The sequence below is a fragment of the Gambusia affinis genome, linkage group LG03 (assembly GCF_019740435.1).
Source record: "Gambusia affinis linkage group LG03, SWU_Gaff_1.0, whole genome shotgun sequence".
Taxonomy (NCBI): Eukaryota; Metazoa; Chordata; class Actinopteri; order Cyprinodontiformes; family Poeciliidae; genus Gambusia; species Gambusia affinis.
Window position 1 is genome coordinate 23,659,378 of NC_057870.1, and position 19,470 is coordinate 23,678,847.

A 19,470-nucleotide genomic window follows, 5' to 3' on the forward strand; every position below is an offset into this window, starting at 1 on the left:
CTTTATCCAGTTCTGTAACAACCTGAAAAGTTTGTTAGTGAATATTAGCAAACAAACAGCACCACAAAGACAGAGGAACACAGCAGACAGGATAAGGATCCATTCATCTGAAAATTAAAAGCAGAGCAAAACCCCACTCAGGCTTGGCAAGAAGACCATTAATCAGAAAAGCTGTGTTGTGGAAAACATAAAATTCCAAGCACTGTTAGATGAAATCCCTCAATCAGGTTTATTTGTAAAAAAAAAAAAAAAAAAAAACTATAATGTCCAACCCTAAAAAAGATACTCTGTTGCTGTATCACTTAATTTCTCATGGAATTTATTATTCCATTATACAGCATATCTAAAGCAGAGAGGCACCACTGACAAGTGAAAGTATTTTGGTTCTTAGGCAACTGGTCAGGTGGAGGTCTGTTGCAAAAGAATTGCGACAAAACTTCACTTGAGAGCAGGACAAGAACCCTCCATATAGACCTCGAGAGGATGAATACATATGAAAGCGATATTTTTAAAATTTGTGTTAAAAGAAAAAAGTTGAAAATCATCTATCAGTTTTCTTCCACTTTACAATTTTGCACTACTTTTGTTAACCTATCACATAAAATCCCAACAAAATCCCAAAAGAGGTGTGTGGTAGTAACAAAGAATGTACAAATTTTTACAGGGTTATGAATACTTTTGTATGCTACTGTAATTCAATGTAATGTAGAGCTAATTTGCTCATTACTTGAAGAGAACATTTTAAAAACACTAAAACAAATTAGAGATCAGGAGTGCTAATAACTATCTCAAACTACATAGGTCACATAAAATGTAATAAAATAAAATAAAATAAAATAAAATAAAAACATCCAGGAGACAAGGTTACTCATGCAGGAAGGCCGTTGTGTTATAGAAAGTCATGAGATGAGGCATGATTTTTTAAAAATTACATCAAAATAAAAAAACATAAGCCTAGTTGACTAAGGATTACCTTAAATCTAAAATTTTTAGACCCGTAGCGACATAATTGGGAATAATACTAAAACCTTGCAGGATTCATACTTCTTACATCAAAAAATTCAGAGGGATATTAGATTCTAATATTTTTTGTGGCTGAGAAACATCTTGCAACTTTAAACATACACGAAACAGCAATGATTAAAAAGAAGTGAAACAAGTCAATTGCTTCCTTCAAACATATGTTGCATGGGAGCAGAGACGTTTGTTCAGTTCAGTGAAGCATTGTGACCCTATGTGGTTGGATCCGTCAGTCAGGCATGCAGGAGAAATCCAACGGAACAAGAGAGCTGGGATTCACGGAGAGACGCTGGACTCAACAGAACAGCCGAATCCCCAGAGAGTTCTAGCTGTCTCGCTCCGGCTGTTGACACTCCCCTACTCCACTGACTTTTTCATTAACCCCTTATCAAAATGTTTTTCTCTCCCACACTCCACTGACAAGAACACAATTCCCTCTATCCCCACACAGAGGATCCTGTTTCAGCTGTTCCCCCTTGTGGCCGCATTTGGTAAAGCACACAGTTACTCTGATGTTTTACTCTTGTTCAGTCTGTTTTCCATTTATACTTTTAACAGTGTAAAATTATTAATAATAAAATAAATTTTTTATTATTTTTAACAATAAGTAAGAATATAAAATATGAAAATGTAAAAATAAGGACATATATTGATAGTTATGTATTCTAAATATAGTTATGTATTCTAAATACATCATATATATATATATATATATATGATGAGTTATATATATATATATATATATATATATATATATATATATATATATATATATATATATATATATATATATATATATATATATATATATATATATATATATATATATATATATATATATATATATATATATATATATATATATATATATATATATAAAAGATCTGACTTAGTTTTAGAAATTCAAAACACTAAAAACAACAAAAGGTCACAAGTTATCTAATAATTCAGTTTGTGTCTCTCTACAAGAAACTAAAACATTTTTTTCAGTTTGGTGCTAAACAGAATAAATCAGATATACAAACTGATGACCTTTGACATATTATAATTTTGTCCATCGTGCGGAGCGGCTGGAGTAACTGCTTTTGTTGACCTGCATTCAGAGTTTGGTGCTTTCTGCCCTTTCTGCAGCATATTTTGCTCCAGCTGTAAGCTCTGTGCCTCTTTGCCATTTATAATGAGAAATACTTGCATTATTTAAACACAATTATCTTCCAAACAAAACAAGGGAGCAATCAATGATGACCCATGTGGCAGGAAGAGACAAGACTCTTCAAAATTTATGAACTAACAATAGACTGCAACACAACTAATATTTGTGTAACTTATAAAAAGTTACCAAATGAGTTGATTTTAGTATAGTATACAGTGACTACTGTATGCTGATGTGTAGTTTTAATTTCCAGCTGTGAACAACCTCACATCTACAGTAGCAGCCAGTGGTTGGATTGATGAGTTAGGTGTAATAAATTAAATCCCATCTGAGTGAGCTAATCTGCATTTTTATGCGCATGTAATTGTGTACACTGTGCTACAACAACCATCTCTTGTGGAAAATGAATCAGTCAAGATCCTACAGCAAATTTTCACCAAAATATTTAGGACACTCAATGAGAAGGTGTGTCCTACCAGAACGCTTCTGCTTAAAATACAGCTTTTTTTTTTTTTTTCTGTATTGTTAGTCTGCATTGTGTTAGTTTCTTTTGTTAGCTTTACAAAAAAACAACCTCTCAACTCTGAAACCATAACCAAAAGAAATAAAACATGTCAACATGAGGCTGAGTAAGCCTCGGCTTATCCACCAATTCAAGGTCAGGTGTTACTGCAATGGTTAAGAGGTCGATTTTAAGTTTCAGATTCTGGGTTTTCGTCTGACAAAAGCACATTTACCAGCTTTGTGTAAAATATTAAGTAAACCCAAGTTTTAAAGGTCACTCTTTAACTCAGACCCTGCTTATATCATGACTCAAAAAGCAGCACAGAATCATCAAGAATAAACTGTTTAATTATCAAAATTGGATTTCATGGACAACTCCCTGAAGAAATGATGATCAACAAAAAGACAGAGGAAGAATATTTAAAAAAAACGCATTTCCCCTTTGCTCCGATGAGTTTGTAATATGGAAACATAAGAAGAATGTTTAAGGAAACAGTTTATTCATTTACAGACTTGTTCTGCTGAGCTGTTCAAAGACCTCATCATATTACATTCAAAACAAAAAGAAAGACTGTTACGTTTCATAAAGTTTGGTTGAGCAGTACAGTGATAACCAGAGACAGGAAATGGAAGACAACAGAAAAATGTATATCTTTGCACCGGGTACAGAAGAACCTGGTTTCTGACAAAAATAAAGACATTTGCAGGGATTTATTTCCCATCCCCCTCTTAAAAAGTTGATCTTAAACACAGCATCTGAATTTAATTGAGGTCTTGTGGAGATAAGTGGTTTGAGCTCAGAACTCCTCCTCTGCGTTTTTACTCCTGGAGGCCTTCAGCTCCGTGAGGCGTTTGATGCACTCCTCCACACTGCACTCGCCGTGGACTTTGTTGTCTCGGGTGCGCACATTCACAGTGTTGCTAGTCTTCTCCTTCTCTCCCACCACTTTGTCCGACAAGGCAGAATGTAAATATGAGAAAATAAAAACAACAACAACAACAAAAAAGAAAATCAATATCTGGGCGGACAACGGGAAAGATAAGAACAGGAACCGATAAAAGAGGAATAAATGCATGTAGCCACTGACCCAGGATGAAGTTGTACTGTGCCAACTGCGCATTTCTGATTTTTTTGTTTAGAGTGCAACTGGGATCCAGATCCACATCTGCCATGAAGCCGCTGTTGTGGAATTTCTGCTTGACCTGCAGAGTAAATCAAAGAAACACAAAGCTTGTTTTAAGCATCACATGTTCACTACTTCAACATGATGTCAAAAATTACAATTTGATGGTTGTGGTTACAAAATTCCCCCCAAAATATTGACTTGAGACAACTAAAAACATAGATTTATTTCTTCTATGCATGCAAAATAAAATAGGAACCATTTTGCGCAGAAAAGTGGTGAAAAGTAAAAAGACGCCCTAGCTGTAAAGCATGCGTGTCATGTTGCTTCTACCTGAAATAAAATATTCCATTTATACTAAAGTTCTAATGCAAAGGTCTGAAATACAGCTGAGATGAAAAGCTCAAAATTCGTATGGCTTTCATTCCAACTGGCTGACATGTATCCAAAACTGTGTGCACAAATCTATTTTGTTGACTGTTGCTGCAGAATTCATATGTAAAGTACGTTTATGGCAAACTGTGCAAAATATCCCACTTATTTTTCTGTGAGGAAAAACGCCTAGCTGAAATGCTGTCACTCAGCAGGAAGTATTTCTACGCTAAAAGCAAGGTACTCCATTTCCAAGAGAATAATAGCTCAAATATACCCCTATGAAGCACATTTTTGAAGCTGAAATCTCCTGAATAAATCACTTGCAAGCATTATAGGAGTTTATTTCACGACATGTTTCTCTGAATTATTTAGTATCATAGATGGACTAAGAATTTGTCAAAGACCCAAATATTTTTGTTCCAACCCCACAAAACTGCTTAAATCAGCATGACATGAAGAACCAATGAAATTAGACCTTTACTTCCATTAATCCGAGATGGTTTCTTCCATTCTTCTTTCTTCAACCATTCATTTAATAAATCCTGCTACCACTCAACCTTTCCTCCCTAAAATCAATTGTTCCTTCCAATCTTTCCTTCCTTCTTCAAATCAACCTTTGCCTTAAATAAATCTTCCATCCATCAACATTTCGTTTAGTAAATACTCCCTCCAATCAACCTTCCGTTTCTCCCCTTTTCCAATCAATCAATCTCTCCCTTCTTTCCATCAACCAGTGTTTCTAATCAATTCTTAATCAATCGTTCATCCATCCAGCTTTCTTTTAGTAAACCCTCTCTCAATCAACCCTCCAATCACATCTTTCTTCTTACAATTAAGCCTCCCCTCCTTTTTGGCCTAAGCCAGCCATTCCTTTTTCCTTCCTTTTTCAAACCAATACTTATTTTTAATAAGTCCTAATTCCAAAACCTGTTAAGTCCTTTCATTTTCCAAACAGTCCCTCCCCCGCCTTCTTCCTCCCTTTTTTACTTGACTTTCCGTCATAGATTTTTTAATTCTTACCCCCTTTCAATCAATCTACCCTACCTCCCTTCTTTCCTTCCATTATTATTTTTTCTATCCATTGTTTTTGAATCCATCAATCCTCCTTAAAATGTTCCAATGAACAAAAATGAAAAGCGTTTTTATACAGCCTAATAAAATGCATTACTTTAAAGTTAGAAGAAAAAAAGCTGCTGTGACTGTAATCAGTGCTGAAGCGAACAGTGAGACTCCCAGACAGTTCTGTGATTCTGGTACAGCACAGAATCCCAGCCAAAAACAAGATGCACATCAGGGATAAGACAAAAGACAAATAGCTTCAGCTTGGAGGTAAATTTAAATACTTGACAACCTCAGGGTAACTCGCTGCCCTTGAAATGTGTGACTGTATTAACATAGCAGAGGTGAGTGCTTACTTTCTCAGCATAATCTTCACAGGTTGGTCCCACAGGTACGACCATCACTTGACCAGGAGAAAGCCACAGTGGCCTGAAGAAGATGAACAGAACATTTCTGCATTTATTGGACTTGTGGGGCAGAAGCAGGACGAACACGGACTGTAAAAAGGTTCAGGATTTCTGTTTTTTTTTATTATTCATGAATTGTCATAACTCAAACCAACTGAAATAAAAACAAACATGTCTCCGTCTATTAGGGTTTGTCCTTCTTTTAGATTAAATGAAATACGATTGTTCACGAACCATTTGCCTCCGTAGTTCTCAGTCAGAATGGCGATCATTCTCTCCACTGATCCCAGAATGGCTCTGTGGATGATCACTGGTCTCTTGTGGTCATCACCATCATTACTGCAAAACAATTCATACAATACTGAAAAAATGCAAATGAAATAAAGACACGTAAGATATAAATCACATGTAGGCAGTGAGAGAAGTTAAGACTTTATCTAACAAGTAAAGAAAAATAAATAAAAATCTTGAACAATATTTAAGATTAATGAAAAGCAGCAGAGCTGTTACCCAACAAAGGAGAGATTAAAGCGTATGGGGAGCTGGAAATCAAGCTGTATAGTGGCACACTGGTGGTATCGACCGATGGCATCCTTGATCTGAATGTCAATCTGCAGACATAAAAAACAAATGTGATCAGCGGCCCTCCCTCTGGCTGATTTACAGCTGAACTAAATCAATGCTTCAGTGCGCCGCTCACCTTGGGTCCGTAAAAAGCTCCGTCACCCGGGTTGAGGACCCATTTCTCCCCAAACTCATTTAAGCTGTTTTCCAGTTGCTGCAAAAACAAAAATGATGAATATTGCTTTACAACAACATTCATGGTTGAGCAATATCCAGGTAAACAGTGTTGCTAAGCACAGCAAGAAAGTTCATCTGGGACAAATCACTGAGCTGAGAACTGCTAATGTCTCCATGTTATGTTATGGTTGCTTCTGAGCAATAAAATGAGGAGGAGAAAGCACAGAGCTTCCTGCCTCTCCTTCTGCCCATTTTATCTGTCTTTTTAGTTTATGTCATTTTCCATCTGTTTCACTGCATGTATTACTGCAAGTCCGGAAGTTTTTCCTATAGAAAAATGCATAATAGATTAAAAAGAAAACAAATATATATAGTAGCTTGAAACACCATAAATCTCAGACAAATTAAATTAAAGCAAACAGCAAAACAGGAAGAAAATCATAACATAAGTAACATGACCTTTAACCTCTACCTGTTGTGTCTTACAGGTGCATCACAAATAAGAACATAAAAATCAAAACAAAAAAATTACTATTTATGTCATACTAATTTAACTATTTCTATTGATTTTAGTCATAGTGTTGTCAGACCAATAAAAAACATTTTTAATGCAGAAAGACTATGCTACGGCCAAAGCTATATTAGGAAAGACTGCTGACTGGACAGTTGTCCATCAGACCGCTACTGATGCTGTAAACTATGAGAACAAGCTACAAAAGCTCAAAAGAGTCCATTTACACAGTGCTGTATGAAAGCATATTAATGAAAAGTTGAATGGAAGATAAACATGCGGTAGAAAAAGGTGCGCAAGTAGCGAGGATAACCACAGCCTTAAGAGGATTGTAAACTAAAGCCAATTCAAGCATGCAAAGATTTACAAGGTGCACAACTACAGTAAGTGCTCTTACAGCCTTCACAAGAACCTGGGCTACAACTGGAGCATTTATTCTGTTATTCATCAGAACTAGCAAGAATCAAAGCTAGTTATGCTGCAAGTAATACATGCAGGAGTTTAAAGATTTTAACAAAAAAAATTACTTTTTTGATATATGTTGATATAAAAGGTTGCAATAAAACATGATTATTGGATAATTAAAGTACTTCTTGCAATCAAACACTAGTCAAGCTTTTCATACCAGGAAAACAGAGAAAACTGAACAAAAAAAATACTATCTATTGCTAAGATGGATAATAACCTTAATAAAAGCTTTAATTAGTTGCAGATAAAAACAAAATGCAGCATAGTAAATTAACAACAGTAAAAGTACAAAAATACAATAATTTTGAGGATGGGGAACTTAATAAAAATTGCTTAAATGATCATCAATTAATTTAGTAATCAATGAATCATTTACTGAAGTACAGTGACTCAAAAGACAGAACACAGTCAGGACAGTAATTAAGCAAATGCTGTAGGAAAAAACATCTATTGCAGAAATTTTGCATTTAAGATTGAAAATAAGAACTTTTCTCAGTAAATATGTTCTACCCAGAATTCCTCAGGTTTATATATGGCTTCCTCTGTATCAAATTCTGTAACAAGAAAATCCAGAACAGGATGTGAAAATATTCTTATGAACCACCTTTGGCTATCCAGTTAATAGGTTAAACCAAAACAGAGTCAGCAGATCAGAACTGCACTGATGTGACGTCAAGCAGAAAGAGCTCAGCTTTTCACATGTTGATGTTAGAAGTATTTATTTAGTTGCAGATTAGTCTTTTGCAACAAAAGGCCAAGCAAACTCTAAAGGAATGCTGTTATTACATTTCAGGCAAAATATGTTTTAATTAAAAATGAATTTATTTTGTTTATTTGCATCTTTTAACATTGCACAAAAAACATGAAAAATTTGCAGAATGTGCCACTAACTGATTACTAAAATAATCAATTTAGTTGCAGCCCTAATAAAAATAGATATATAAATAAGTAATGTAATGGAAATCAAGAGGGGAAAATGTGCATGCATCAGTGCTAATTAGTATGTCAAGTGAAAACAATAAATAAATAAAACTCAATTCCAGCAGAGTACCTGCCAACAAACACCTTTTCATCCATCTAAAGCCTGCCAGTAAATCCTTACAAAACCAACAATCTGATGTCCTTCGTTCAATCCCAGGTTCACCTGAAAACAAAGTCTTTTGTTTTATCAGCTGCCATTTAACACAAACTCTACAAAATTCTCCCAGACTTCCAAGCAGTCCAAGAAAGGGTCTGTATTGTGGTAATCTAAAGGCTAAACAGTCATTATTGCTCAATTTAACTAATCTCGTTGTTTGCTTTACATACAAATTGAGCCAATTGAGGCTTTAAGTTGAAAAAATAATCACTGAAACATTGCTGCTTTTCCTGTAAATCAACTCGCTGAGACAGAAAAGGAAGTGAAAGCAGCAAAGTGTGAATATTATCTCTGAAGAGGAAAAAGCATTTTCTTCCACCGAACTGAAGGCTGCTCTGAGAAAATATAAATCTTCTGCTTCTGTCAAGCCAATACTTTCTAACAGCATCTTCTGGGTGTTCACATTTTCTGACATACTGAGAGGAACAGAACTTACCTTTTCTGCCTGGTTCCAGATCTCTGGCTCTCCCAGAAACTTTTCTGGTCTTGTAGAAAGGTTGAGTTTGAAAGTGAAACCAAACACTTCATAAACTGTACGCAGGAAGTCCAGGCAGCCTTTAATCTCCTCCTCAATCTGGGGTGCACAATAATAGAACATTAATATTTGAAAACATAAATGTGAAATTATATCATGTTTACCGGTATATAAGCGTTAACAGTTGAATGTTTATATTCTTAGCTTTGTTCTTTTGTACTTGCATGTCTTTTATGGTTACTAAGCTTTTATCTCTGTTTTTGTGTTTTTACCCCAATTTATTGCAAACATGAAAATGTTACTGTATAACAAGAACTACATAAATTTTATCTAATTATGTAGGAAGCATAGATTCATCTTGTCTTTGTCTGTAATATATCTAGGATACATAGTCCAGTGCATTTTAATAAGTACACATCAGGTGTACCGGTTAAGCCATTAAGATAAAACAGTTACATTTTTCTCAGTATCAAAGCAAAAAGAAGTTGGCTAAAATTTCTGTTTTCAATAAAATTTGGTGTCCTAGCTGGAAAAATTTGATTTTATTTTTTTTCCACTCATTATCTAGGGTCTGTTTGCAATGAACCCAAAGCAGAAACACATGTACACTTTTTAATGGCTTGTTATATTATCACATATTTTCCTAAAATCAAGCCGCCTTGGCCTAAAGGCTTTACGATCTTTGTGTCTTTTCCAGCCCTCTTTCACAATTCACAATCACGAGCAAACTGGCTGTGTATTGCCGCATCTTCATATATAAATCTGCTAATGAATAAAATTGCTTCAATTTTTGAACCTTTGGTCTCTTTAATTGATACTGGAAGTGATTCGGGGCAATAACCTTGCTTCCAAACTGTTAACCATGGAGCAGAAGAATTTGGAGATTTTATATGCGAATATAACAAACAATTCATCATTAATAACACGTTTGCTGTGCCAGAAAGTGTTGTAGTAAAAGTTTGAGATTCTGCAAATAAACACTCTGTGCTTTTACATCCAGCATTTTTATTGTGTTCCCCTGGAAAACTGAGTCATGTTGTCGTTTTACCAAATTAAAAACTACATCTTTATCCACAAGAAGCAGATAAGATCTGAAATGCAGATCTTATACAACACTGAACACAACTGCAACACACTGGCATTGCAGTTTTACTTCTGACAATTAAAACAAGGTTAAATATAAAGCAGCAGAACCAGGAATAAATTCATATTTCTTGTCCAAACGCTGCACATTCATTATTAACACAGCCCGACCCGACATGAGCTGCAGAAATTTTTAATTATTTCAGAACAGCATCATTTATTTTCCAACTTGTACTCTTTAACCTCAGCAGACCGTGCCTCAGGTAACGTCACTCTGAGCAAATTATTAGCCACAGACAGTTTTTCTTCCTCCGGAAATGAGTGTTTTTGTAAGAGAGTTCTCACCTGGTCTATTGAGCAGAAGATATGCGCGTCGTCCTGCTGGAAGCGGCGAACTCGCGTGAGGCCAGTCAGGGCTCCAGACAACTCGTTTCTGTGCAGGACGCCAAAGTCGGCCATGCGGAGAGGAAGCTCTCTCCAGGAGCGAGGACGGTGATCAAACATCAGGCTGGGTCCAAACAGAGAGGAGGAAAAAAAAGTGTGAAAACACAATGCGACTTCAATCTAAAGTTACGACAAAAACACAGATTCAAAACAACATTGAGAGTAAATGCAAGATTTGATGCAACTGATAAAACAATATAAAAGTTATTTTGGATGATGATGTGATTTACGGAGAAGCGATAAGAGACCGGAGCAGTATATAAACATATGAAAGATATTAAAACAGAGATCCAAATTGTTTCTTCTGTTTATCCTGCAACTCAGTATTCAGCAAGAAACAGAAATGGGACATTTTCCATCTGAAAACACTACAAGGCCTCAAAGCCATTCCAATTTCAGTCGTGCTGGTTGAAAATCTGCTGGAGCGACAGTTTGTCACAATAAGATGCAGGGCTAAACATTGTATCACAGCTATTTTGCATGATGAAGGTACTTTATTTCACGCAGAAGGAAAACAAGATCATTTGTCTCATTTACAGGGAGTTTTCATTTACCATTAATGTTCATTTTTCTCCTCGCTGCCAGACTAAAATATACAATTTATTGTAAGAAAATGCCTAGGTCTCACCAGTGCCCAGGGCAGTTCATTGGCTTGAGTGCAAAGGTCTCCTTCTCTGCTTCAAAAGAGAACATGTTCTCACTGTAGTGCTGCCAGTGGCCCGAGGTCATCCACAGTTTGCTGTTGTAGATGTTGGGAGTCACTACTTCCTGGAAACCCCTCTTCCTATATTCACTCTGCGAAGGACACGCCAAAGTATTCCTTATAAGATACATGACGCCTTTGAAGGACATTCAAAGGCGCAGATAGTGCAGAAAAAATCTGCACTATAAATAAAGTCCTGCACAAAAATCATTCTTATTAAAAAAAAAAATCATCTTCCACAATGTTTGTGACTCCTAAAAAATAAATGCTACAGACTTTTTTTTTTTTTTTGCTATATTTGGACTTTTCTTTTGATACGGACCTCAAAACCTATAATCAGTAATCATTGACATTCTGTTTCCCTGGTGTATAATTATGAGGTAACACAGCGGTTAGCCTTTCATTTTCAAGATGGGAGAGCCAGGAGGACATTTCATATAAATTAAGAAATGGTTACAATAAATGAACTAAAACTAGGCAAAAGCTGCCTAGTCAAACTTTGACTAAATGCTTACAAACAGTTTTTCTAGCAACTTACTAGAAAAACACTAGCTAAGAGTGACATCTTGAATTAATCATAACACTACTTTCAGTTTTAGCAGAGTTGCAAATAATTGTGGAAGGAACTTTACCTTCAATTTTGTTTAGAAAGGTAATTAGAAACATTAAATTAAATGAGCAATTGCTTTTTTGTTGCTTTAAAACTGCTTAACTCCTTGAAATCTGATCTGCCAAATTCACATGGGAGGATTTATACTAATTACTGCATCTCATTTTTATATGTTAATACATATAAAAATGTATTAACATTTGGCTTGCTTTGTCTAGTTGGGTGTTACACTTCAAAATCTAGCCATAAAGAACTTTCACAATAAAATCTTGGGCAACTGATGGAATTTTTTTTCACCATTAAAGTATTTGACTGACTGATTACTATATTTGACAGAGGTGGAGTTTAAGCTTGTGCAGACGGGGCTTCATTATGAAACCCAATTTCGTTTCTCGAAATCGCCTCTGTCAGAAATCCATTTTTTTACATTAAATTGAAATTGCTTTAAGTGTTTTTTTCTTAGTGAGTCCACACTCTGAGAATCAAGATTTGAAAAGCAATTTCTCACCCTTTACAATATAGAGAAATAACTTTTCTCCAATGCCATCAAATGAATCTGATTTACATGTTTTGATTCATTTTACAAAAGGTTAGTTCACTTCTGGCAATGGTATTTGACTTACAAACTTTAGTTTGATTTGGGGTTGTCTAACAAAGTGAAAAGCAGGAATTATATTTGGACTGAAACAAGAAGTTTGAAATGCACAATAGGAAAAAGCAAAAAGTTTCATTTGCGAATTGTACAACTCTGCTTGTTATCTGAACAGAAGGTAATGTAAAACAGTTCAAGTAAAACTGCATGTTGATGATAAGGATGGTGGGGAAATGTCTGACTTTATATTGAAGAATTAAGTCTTCTGGAGCTGTTCCAGTAGATGGTCCCGAGTTTTAAAACAGACATTTAAATTTTTTCACTACCAAAAGAGTGTTTATGAAAATTCTGAAGAATCCAACATTAGACTAATTAGAAGTCTAATCAATTTCCAGACAGGTAGAAATAATTAAACTGATTGTTCAAGAAAAGTTATGAAATTAAAAAATATACTTGCATATAACTTTTTGTGTATTACCCGTACAAATTTATGTGAAGCTATTTTTGGTCATTTCATTTATTTATGTTTTTGAACAGCATAACTTCTGCTATAATATATGTATTACCTGAAACATGTTATGCTCAAACAATGCACTGTTGTGTTTATTTCTGATTTCAACTTGTGTATTTTAACACTAAGAGTAATGGCATATATATTTTCATAACAGAAAAGTTACACTCTACATAATCAGTTTGACAGTTTCCCAGCAGACAGTGGTTGATCAAAATGTAATTGCTGAAAAAGTTTTGATGCACATTCACAGAATGTTGAGTGGGAAAAAATGTGTGGTAGAAAAAAGGTGCACAAGTGACTGAGATAACCACAGCCTTGATTGAGAAGCAAAGCCTATTACATTTACAAGGTATGGACTCCAGTTGGACACAGAGCTCCAACAGTAAACACACCATATCAAGGCTGCACTACACTGCTGTGTTAAGTAACTCTGCACAAATACAATATTAGGAGAGTTCTTCTTGAGCTAAGAAAAAAAGGACTGAAAGGTTGTTTAGTCGTTAAAAGTCTCTTTTCAAAATTAAAGTGAATTTTGAATTACAGGTCCCAGAGTCTGGAAGAAAAGTGAAGAGGATGAAAATCAGTGTTAAGTTTCTACAGGCTGAGACAATTTAGGACGTCGTCGGTTCATGTTGGTTCACTGTGAACCTGAAATATGGCATTTTGTGTTTAATTAAGCAGCATAATATATATATATATCTGAACCAAGTTTAATAATCTAATTTGTGAAGATGCATATTTATGTGAACAGCAGCACAGTTAAAAGTGCTAAATATATTAAAATGAAAAAAACACTTAACATACCCTAATGTATCAATTATTTAGAGCAACCTAAATTTATTAATTTACCATCTATGACAAAATAGAATTGCTTAAGTTACATATTTTTTATGTTATTCTAAAATAAAAAGCCTTGTAAACTGCCTGTTTATTATCAAAGCACGTGTATGCAATATAAATAAGGTACAAAATAGAGAAAAGAATATGTGTGTTAAATATTGAACCCTATTGTATTTTCGAGTTTTCTACTTTTGTAAAGAACAAGTGGAGCTTACTCTGATTATTTTTATTCTATTCAGGTTTTCCTGCGAAACTAAACTTTCTGCCTCAAACCCTAGACTTTTTATCTCAAAGCTTGGAGCGAGATCAAAGCAATTATCCACTGTGGGTCTGTCGGCTCGAACTTACTCTGATGAACTCAATCAGCGTGTTGTAGATGAAGGCCCCTTTAGGCAGGAAGAAGCAGCTCCCTGGACTCAGTTCATGGAAGAAGAACAGTTCCTGCTCCTGAATCAAAAAAAGAAAAGGTTTGTTAAAGTGATGGGAAATTTAAGTGGGTAATATCAAGGTCAAACTAGTTTTTCTTTCACATAATGCAACACCTCATTATATGCCAATCCTGGTCTGTATTTGTGTTCCTGTTTGACTTGCTTTTCCATAAGCATGATTACATGGAGCAGACAGACATAAGAACACACGCCCTGTAGCAATAATTGCTTAACAGATCTAAATATAACTCCTTAATTTCTACTAGCATCAACATTGTCTCATTTGGAAAGTTACATCATAAATTTAGCAATTCATAGTCTGATACATAAATTAAAAATATGAAATCAGTTGCACTACCAGCAACAGCATAATCAATACTATTTTTTTTAAATATTCCCAAAAACAACCAGGAAAATCAGATTATAATAACAAAACCTGAAATAAAAATTTCACAGTCATTTTTAAAGAAGGTTTGCCCAGTCAAATCAATTCTTTTGTTAAAAAACGTTATTCAAGTAGACTGAATAGCAGTAGACCCATAAATACCTGTTTTTAACATATTCAACCCTTCAGAATACACAATGATTTTACTCTCTTTATAGCAGAAACTGCTTTTGTATTTCAGCTCCTACCCGGCCCAGTTTGCGGTGATCTCTGTTCTTGGCTTCCTCCTGAAACTTCTCCCATTCTTTCAGCATTTTGGGGTCAGGAAAGGAGATACCGTAGATCCTCTGGAGGGTTTCCATGTCTGCTTTTCCCTCCCAGTAGGTAGAAGAATTCTAGCACAACAAAAAAACAGGGAGAGGATATAAAACTTCACCATTCTCCAGAGTCCACCAAATCCCATGAGTAGTTCTGTTCCAGCAGTTGGAACAAACTAAATATAGTTGGTAGCAACAAATAGTGGCACACATTGGTTTTTACTCTTCTGTAAAAGAAAAAAAAAAAAATAGACTAACCTTGTGGATTTTAAGGGCTTTGATCTTTCCAGTGTGTCTCACATGAGGACCCCGGCACAAATCAATCAGTGGACCACATCTGACACCACAAGATATTTGTGAAATAAAATACACATGAACATTTTTTTTTCTTTTATTGTTATGTTAACAAGTTCTGGTGCAAAAAAATGTTTACAACAATTAAAATGTGGCTAATAAAATTCATGCCTTTGCAAAACAAATTTGCAAAAAACCTGAAAATCTGAAAAAGAAAGAATATTTACATCATCCAGCTTTGGACTCACCTGTAAACGGTGGTGGTGGGAGTGGTGACTTTCTCATTCAGAATGCGACACTTAAACTTGTTGTACTTTAAAAGAAAATTATATGGTTAATAATTATTTAGAGTTTTCTTTGTATTTACATGTGTATCCACTGCCTTACCTTAAACATTTCCAGGAGGGTTTCTTTCTTTATCTCCAGCCTTTCAAACGGCTGCTTCTCCTTGATGATTTTCTTGCAAAGGCTCTCCAGACAGGGAAAGTCATTACTCGATACACCCCTGTTAAAAAACAATAGCATTATATTCTACTTAGTTTTCCTAATTAAAAGTAATCTACCATGTTATCCAGTAAAATCTAGTTAATTTTATGAGCATTTCAATGCACAACTTTTCTAATTTTTATACCATTTTTAAGTTTATAGCACACATTTCTAGACTGTACAGGCTTTAAATGTGTAAATAATAATTAGATAATGATTAATTGTTTTGTTTAAAAAGGAATAAAGTTGGAAAATATAACCAGTTTGTAAGCTAAAAGCCCCAGACTCTATAAGAAGGACCTTGTGTCCGCCAACAAAGTCATAACTTAGACAAAGCAAAACAAACACTACAAGTCCTTGGCTTTAGCCCTTCAGCAATGTCAAAATATCCTTAGACCAACTGTCTCCAGTAGGGCCATTAGCATAAACTGACTTCATTATGCGGGTTGCAGAATTATTTGGAAAACATCATTGAAGCAGGAAGAAAAGCAGTTGTAGCAAAAAAAAAAACAACAAATAAATAAAATAAAGTCAATGAAAAGATTATTCACCAGTCAACTGTTAACACATTAAAGCTAAATTGAAACACACCCAAGAAAATTCCGGCTCAACTACCTGAACCACTCAACAAACTACTTGTATTCTGAGGTATGTTAGTCACCAATCTCGTAGAACCTGCTAGACACACGTTACACCCAAAACACTCACTAAGACCAAAACTTCTTGACAAAATTGAACCCAAAACCTGAGCAACTCACTCATTGTTATCCAGAAACATGTCGTAGTAGAAGCCGTTCTCAATCGGAGGTCCGTAGCAGAGGCAGCCTCCGTACACACGCTCCATGGCTTCTCCAAGGATGTGGGCACTGGAATGCCAGTAAACCTAAAATGTTATCATAAAATGACAGCCAGTTAAATACTAAATGCAAAACATATAGATTTCTTATGTTATTGATGAACATATGAAGGAAAATCAGAATGATGTGATAAAGGATGTGTATTTTTCAAATTTCATTTCTCAACATTATAAAATATGTTTTACAAAACAGCAAGATGTTTATTGTAGGAAAAAACATCTGTAAAAGATGTATTCTTTTCAAGTCTGAAAATCTACCGTTTCTGAAATTCAAGAGTTTGTAATCGAAAAAAAACCCTTTCTGTCTGTCTGTCTGTCTGTCTGTCTGTCGTTAATCTGACTGGATTGCCAAATTTCATGTTTGAACAATGTTATTCTGGTGCTTATTAAGATTGCAGTAAAGACATTTTGAATTATTAAAACTCTGAAAGAGCACAACTTCTTGCCAACAATGAAAATACAAATATTTTTCAACAATGATCTGCATTTCATGCACCATTATGCAATTTTAGAGGGAATCACTGATCAAACACAGTTTTGTTTGACATTAATGGATACTGTTAAAACTGAAATTTAATCATTAGTAAATATTAAAATATTTACTTATTGTTGCAAATATGATTTTATCCTTAGATACATCTAGCAAAGTAATTGCTAGAGACGTCTTACTATATGTACAAACAGAAGAGTTTGGAAGATACTAACAAATAAGACTGTAAATATGTCCAAATTACTCCCAAATAAATAAATCTGGTTCAGACAGAATCAAGAAAACTGACGGGGTTCTTGTACTGATAACCACATGCAGAAATTTGATATGCATCAGTTTCTACCAGTTTTCCAAAAACAAGACCATGGATGGTTTAAACTTACGGCTTGAGCTTCTTCATCATCAAACTTGAGCAACTGAAGGCTGCAGTCACCCTCTAAAGGTCTGTCAAGGTCCCACACACTGTTGTTTACTTTGGCAATCACTGTGTTGTCAGCAAGGCCTTGGCTGCACCGTAAAACATAAAATATTCCACATCAAAGTAAAGAACAGGAACATGTCAACTGGGGAATGGTTCCTATAGAAATCCCTTTTAAACTCTGCTGATAATGCCAGGTAAAAAATGAAAGCTCCAGCTCCCTTGGTCACAGGGTGTTACTAATTACATTTTCTACTTAGAAATATCTACTGCCAGCAATTAAACAAATTAAACCATGGATTTTTTTAATACACAAAATTAAACTTAGAAACAATTTATGCAACATAAACATTATAAATGGATATTGTCAAGTTGGTGAGCTTTTGTTTTATAAAGCTATATTTTGGGGTATATAAACAAGCAGCTAGAGAAAACAAGTTTTCCCTTAAGAGTCCATTGTGTGCTTCTTAATTTCCTATAAAAATGCAGAATTTTAAAGTGTACCTTATATAAATACATCAAAGACACAATGTTTGGTCTGTGGAGATTTTTTGATATCCAGAAATATACTCTATATTGAATTATTGATTAAGATAACCAAAGAATACCAAACGCACAACATTTTTTATCAAAATTATTTTTTAAACTTTCTTGTGGCCAGATGATTTAATGAACTTATTAAAACAACCACAAGACTGGCTGGTGGCAACTTCTGCTTTTAATAATACAAGTGATGTGGACTATTTAAAGGAAAGCAACAATAATAACATGTTAAATAACAACACATCACAGTTCAGCTTTTGGCAATCAAATTTTGGTAGCCCCCTTTTTTATATCCTTCATTCCAATTAACTGCAATACCACTATAATTACAGCAGAGCTATCATTATGCTGACCTGATTCCACATGCCACTTGGTACGGTGTGGTCTTCCAGGACTCCGCCTCCACCACTTTCCCATCAGGCAGGGTCACCTTGATAGGCTTGCTATCCATCGCAGCTCTCTCTGCAATCAGAGAGTCGTGCTCGGCTTTCAGCTTTGCATACAAAGTGAGACGCTCGTCGATGTACTGGGGCAGTGGTGACAACTGTGGGGGAAACACAGGCTGTAAATACAAGGACTGGCAACAGTTAATAGGCTAGCAGTGTTTAATATATGCACTGGGTTAAACAGAACAGCCGACCTGCTTCCCTACAAGACAGAAACTGGTGACCGTTTGGGTGAAGCACCACAAGATAATACATGAGGCTTTAAGGGATTCTACCAACAAAAAAAGGGGAAAAAAATAAAAAACATCACAGAAATAGTCAATGCTTAAAAGCTAAGTGTAGTAAATCTTTGACTTGTCATATATATATATATATATATATATATATATATATATATATATATATATATATATATATATATATAGTGTATGATCTTTGCCACAGAAGGTAGTTTTGTCTAGTAGACACACATAAGTTTGTACATGAGGAACATAAGGTTGTACATTTGTGAGTTATTATTTCAAATTTGTGAAATAATATATGGAATCTGAACAAAAGTTGAGACCCATTCATTAAAGTAATTAGCTACTAATTTTCAAAACTGGTTTTAAACATGTTGCATATGGTGTTCAAAGCTGAAGCAAGCACAATTAATTCTAAGTTATTTTAACTGCATTTATCTGAACTGAAAATTTTTGTAGAATAATTGTGAATGTATAGGTTTAAGATAAATTAAACTAAATAAATAAATGTGTGCTTGTGTGGGATGGTTATGGGTACCATATTCTTTAGCACAGCCAGAACCAAAGCAAAACAATTATTGATGGAGCTAAAAGATAATCAGATAAGGGCTCAGGAGGAATTTTGTACTATCAATAATAATTTAAGACTTAAACTTCAAGAAATTAAAATAAATGCTGTACTTTAGATTTCTTAAAATGAATCACTTTTCTATCAGGTAGTCATTTCTATTGAAGCTTGTCCATGTTGGGAGCCTGTTTCACAGTCTAGTCCAATATGTTTTGTATGCAATGATTGTTTTGCAA

At 34.8% G+C, this 19,470-nt stretch overlaps 1 protein-coding gene across 1 annotated transcript; it reads right to left on the bottom strand.

Annotated features, from left to right (window-relative positions):
- Nucleotides 1-3,007: 3,007 nt before the first annotated feature.
- On the bottom strand, nucleotides 3,008-18,640 carry tars1 (threonyl-tRNA synthetase 1). Its single transcript, XM_044111430.1, has 17 exons — nucleotides 18,332-18,640; nucleotides 17,401-17,524; nucleotides 16,430-16,554; nucleotides 15,573-15,690; nucleotides 15,434-15,498; nucleotides 15,150-15,228; nucleotides 14,823-14,969; nucleotides 14,110-14,208; nucleotides 11,131-11,297; nucleotides 10,404-10,566; nucleotides 8,937-9,074; nucleotides 6,343-6,420; nucleotides 6,153-6,253; nucleotides 5,877-5,981; nucleotides 5,592-5,664; nucleotides 3,766-3,880; nucleotides 3,008-3,623 (listed from the first exon to the last, which is right to left on the bottom strand). The coding sequence occupies exons 1-17, from the start codon at nucleotides 18,427-18,429 to the stop codon at nucleotides 3,475-3,477; spliced, it is 1,944 nt and encodes a 647-aa protein (XP_043967365.1). The 5' UTR covers nucleotides 18,430-18,640; the 3' UTR covers nucleotides 3,008-3,474.
- Between the last annotated feature and the right edge of the window lie 830 nt (nucleotides 18,641-19,470).

Bases quoted from the DNA above. Each gene is read 5' to 3' on its own strand.
- tars1 (XM_044111430.1), bottom strand. From the start codon at position 18,429: ATGGATAGCAAGCCTATCAAGGTGACCCTGCCTGATGGGAAAGTGGTG. The intron at 10,567-11,130 runs GTGAGACCTAGG...GTTTGGACCCAG, and splicing joins ATGAACTGCCCTGGGCACTG to CCTGATGTTTGATCACCGTC. The intron at 5,665-5,876 runs GTTCGTGAACAA...CATCTTCTTCAG, and splicing joins GAGAACTACGGAGGCAAATG to GCCACTGTGGCTTTCTCCTG.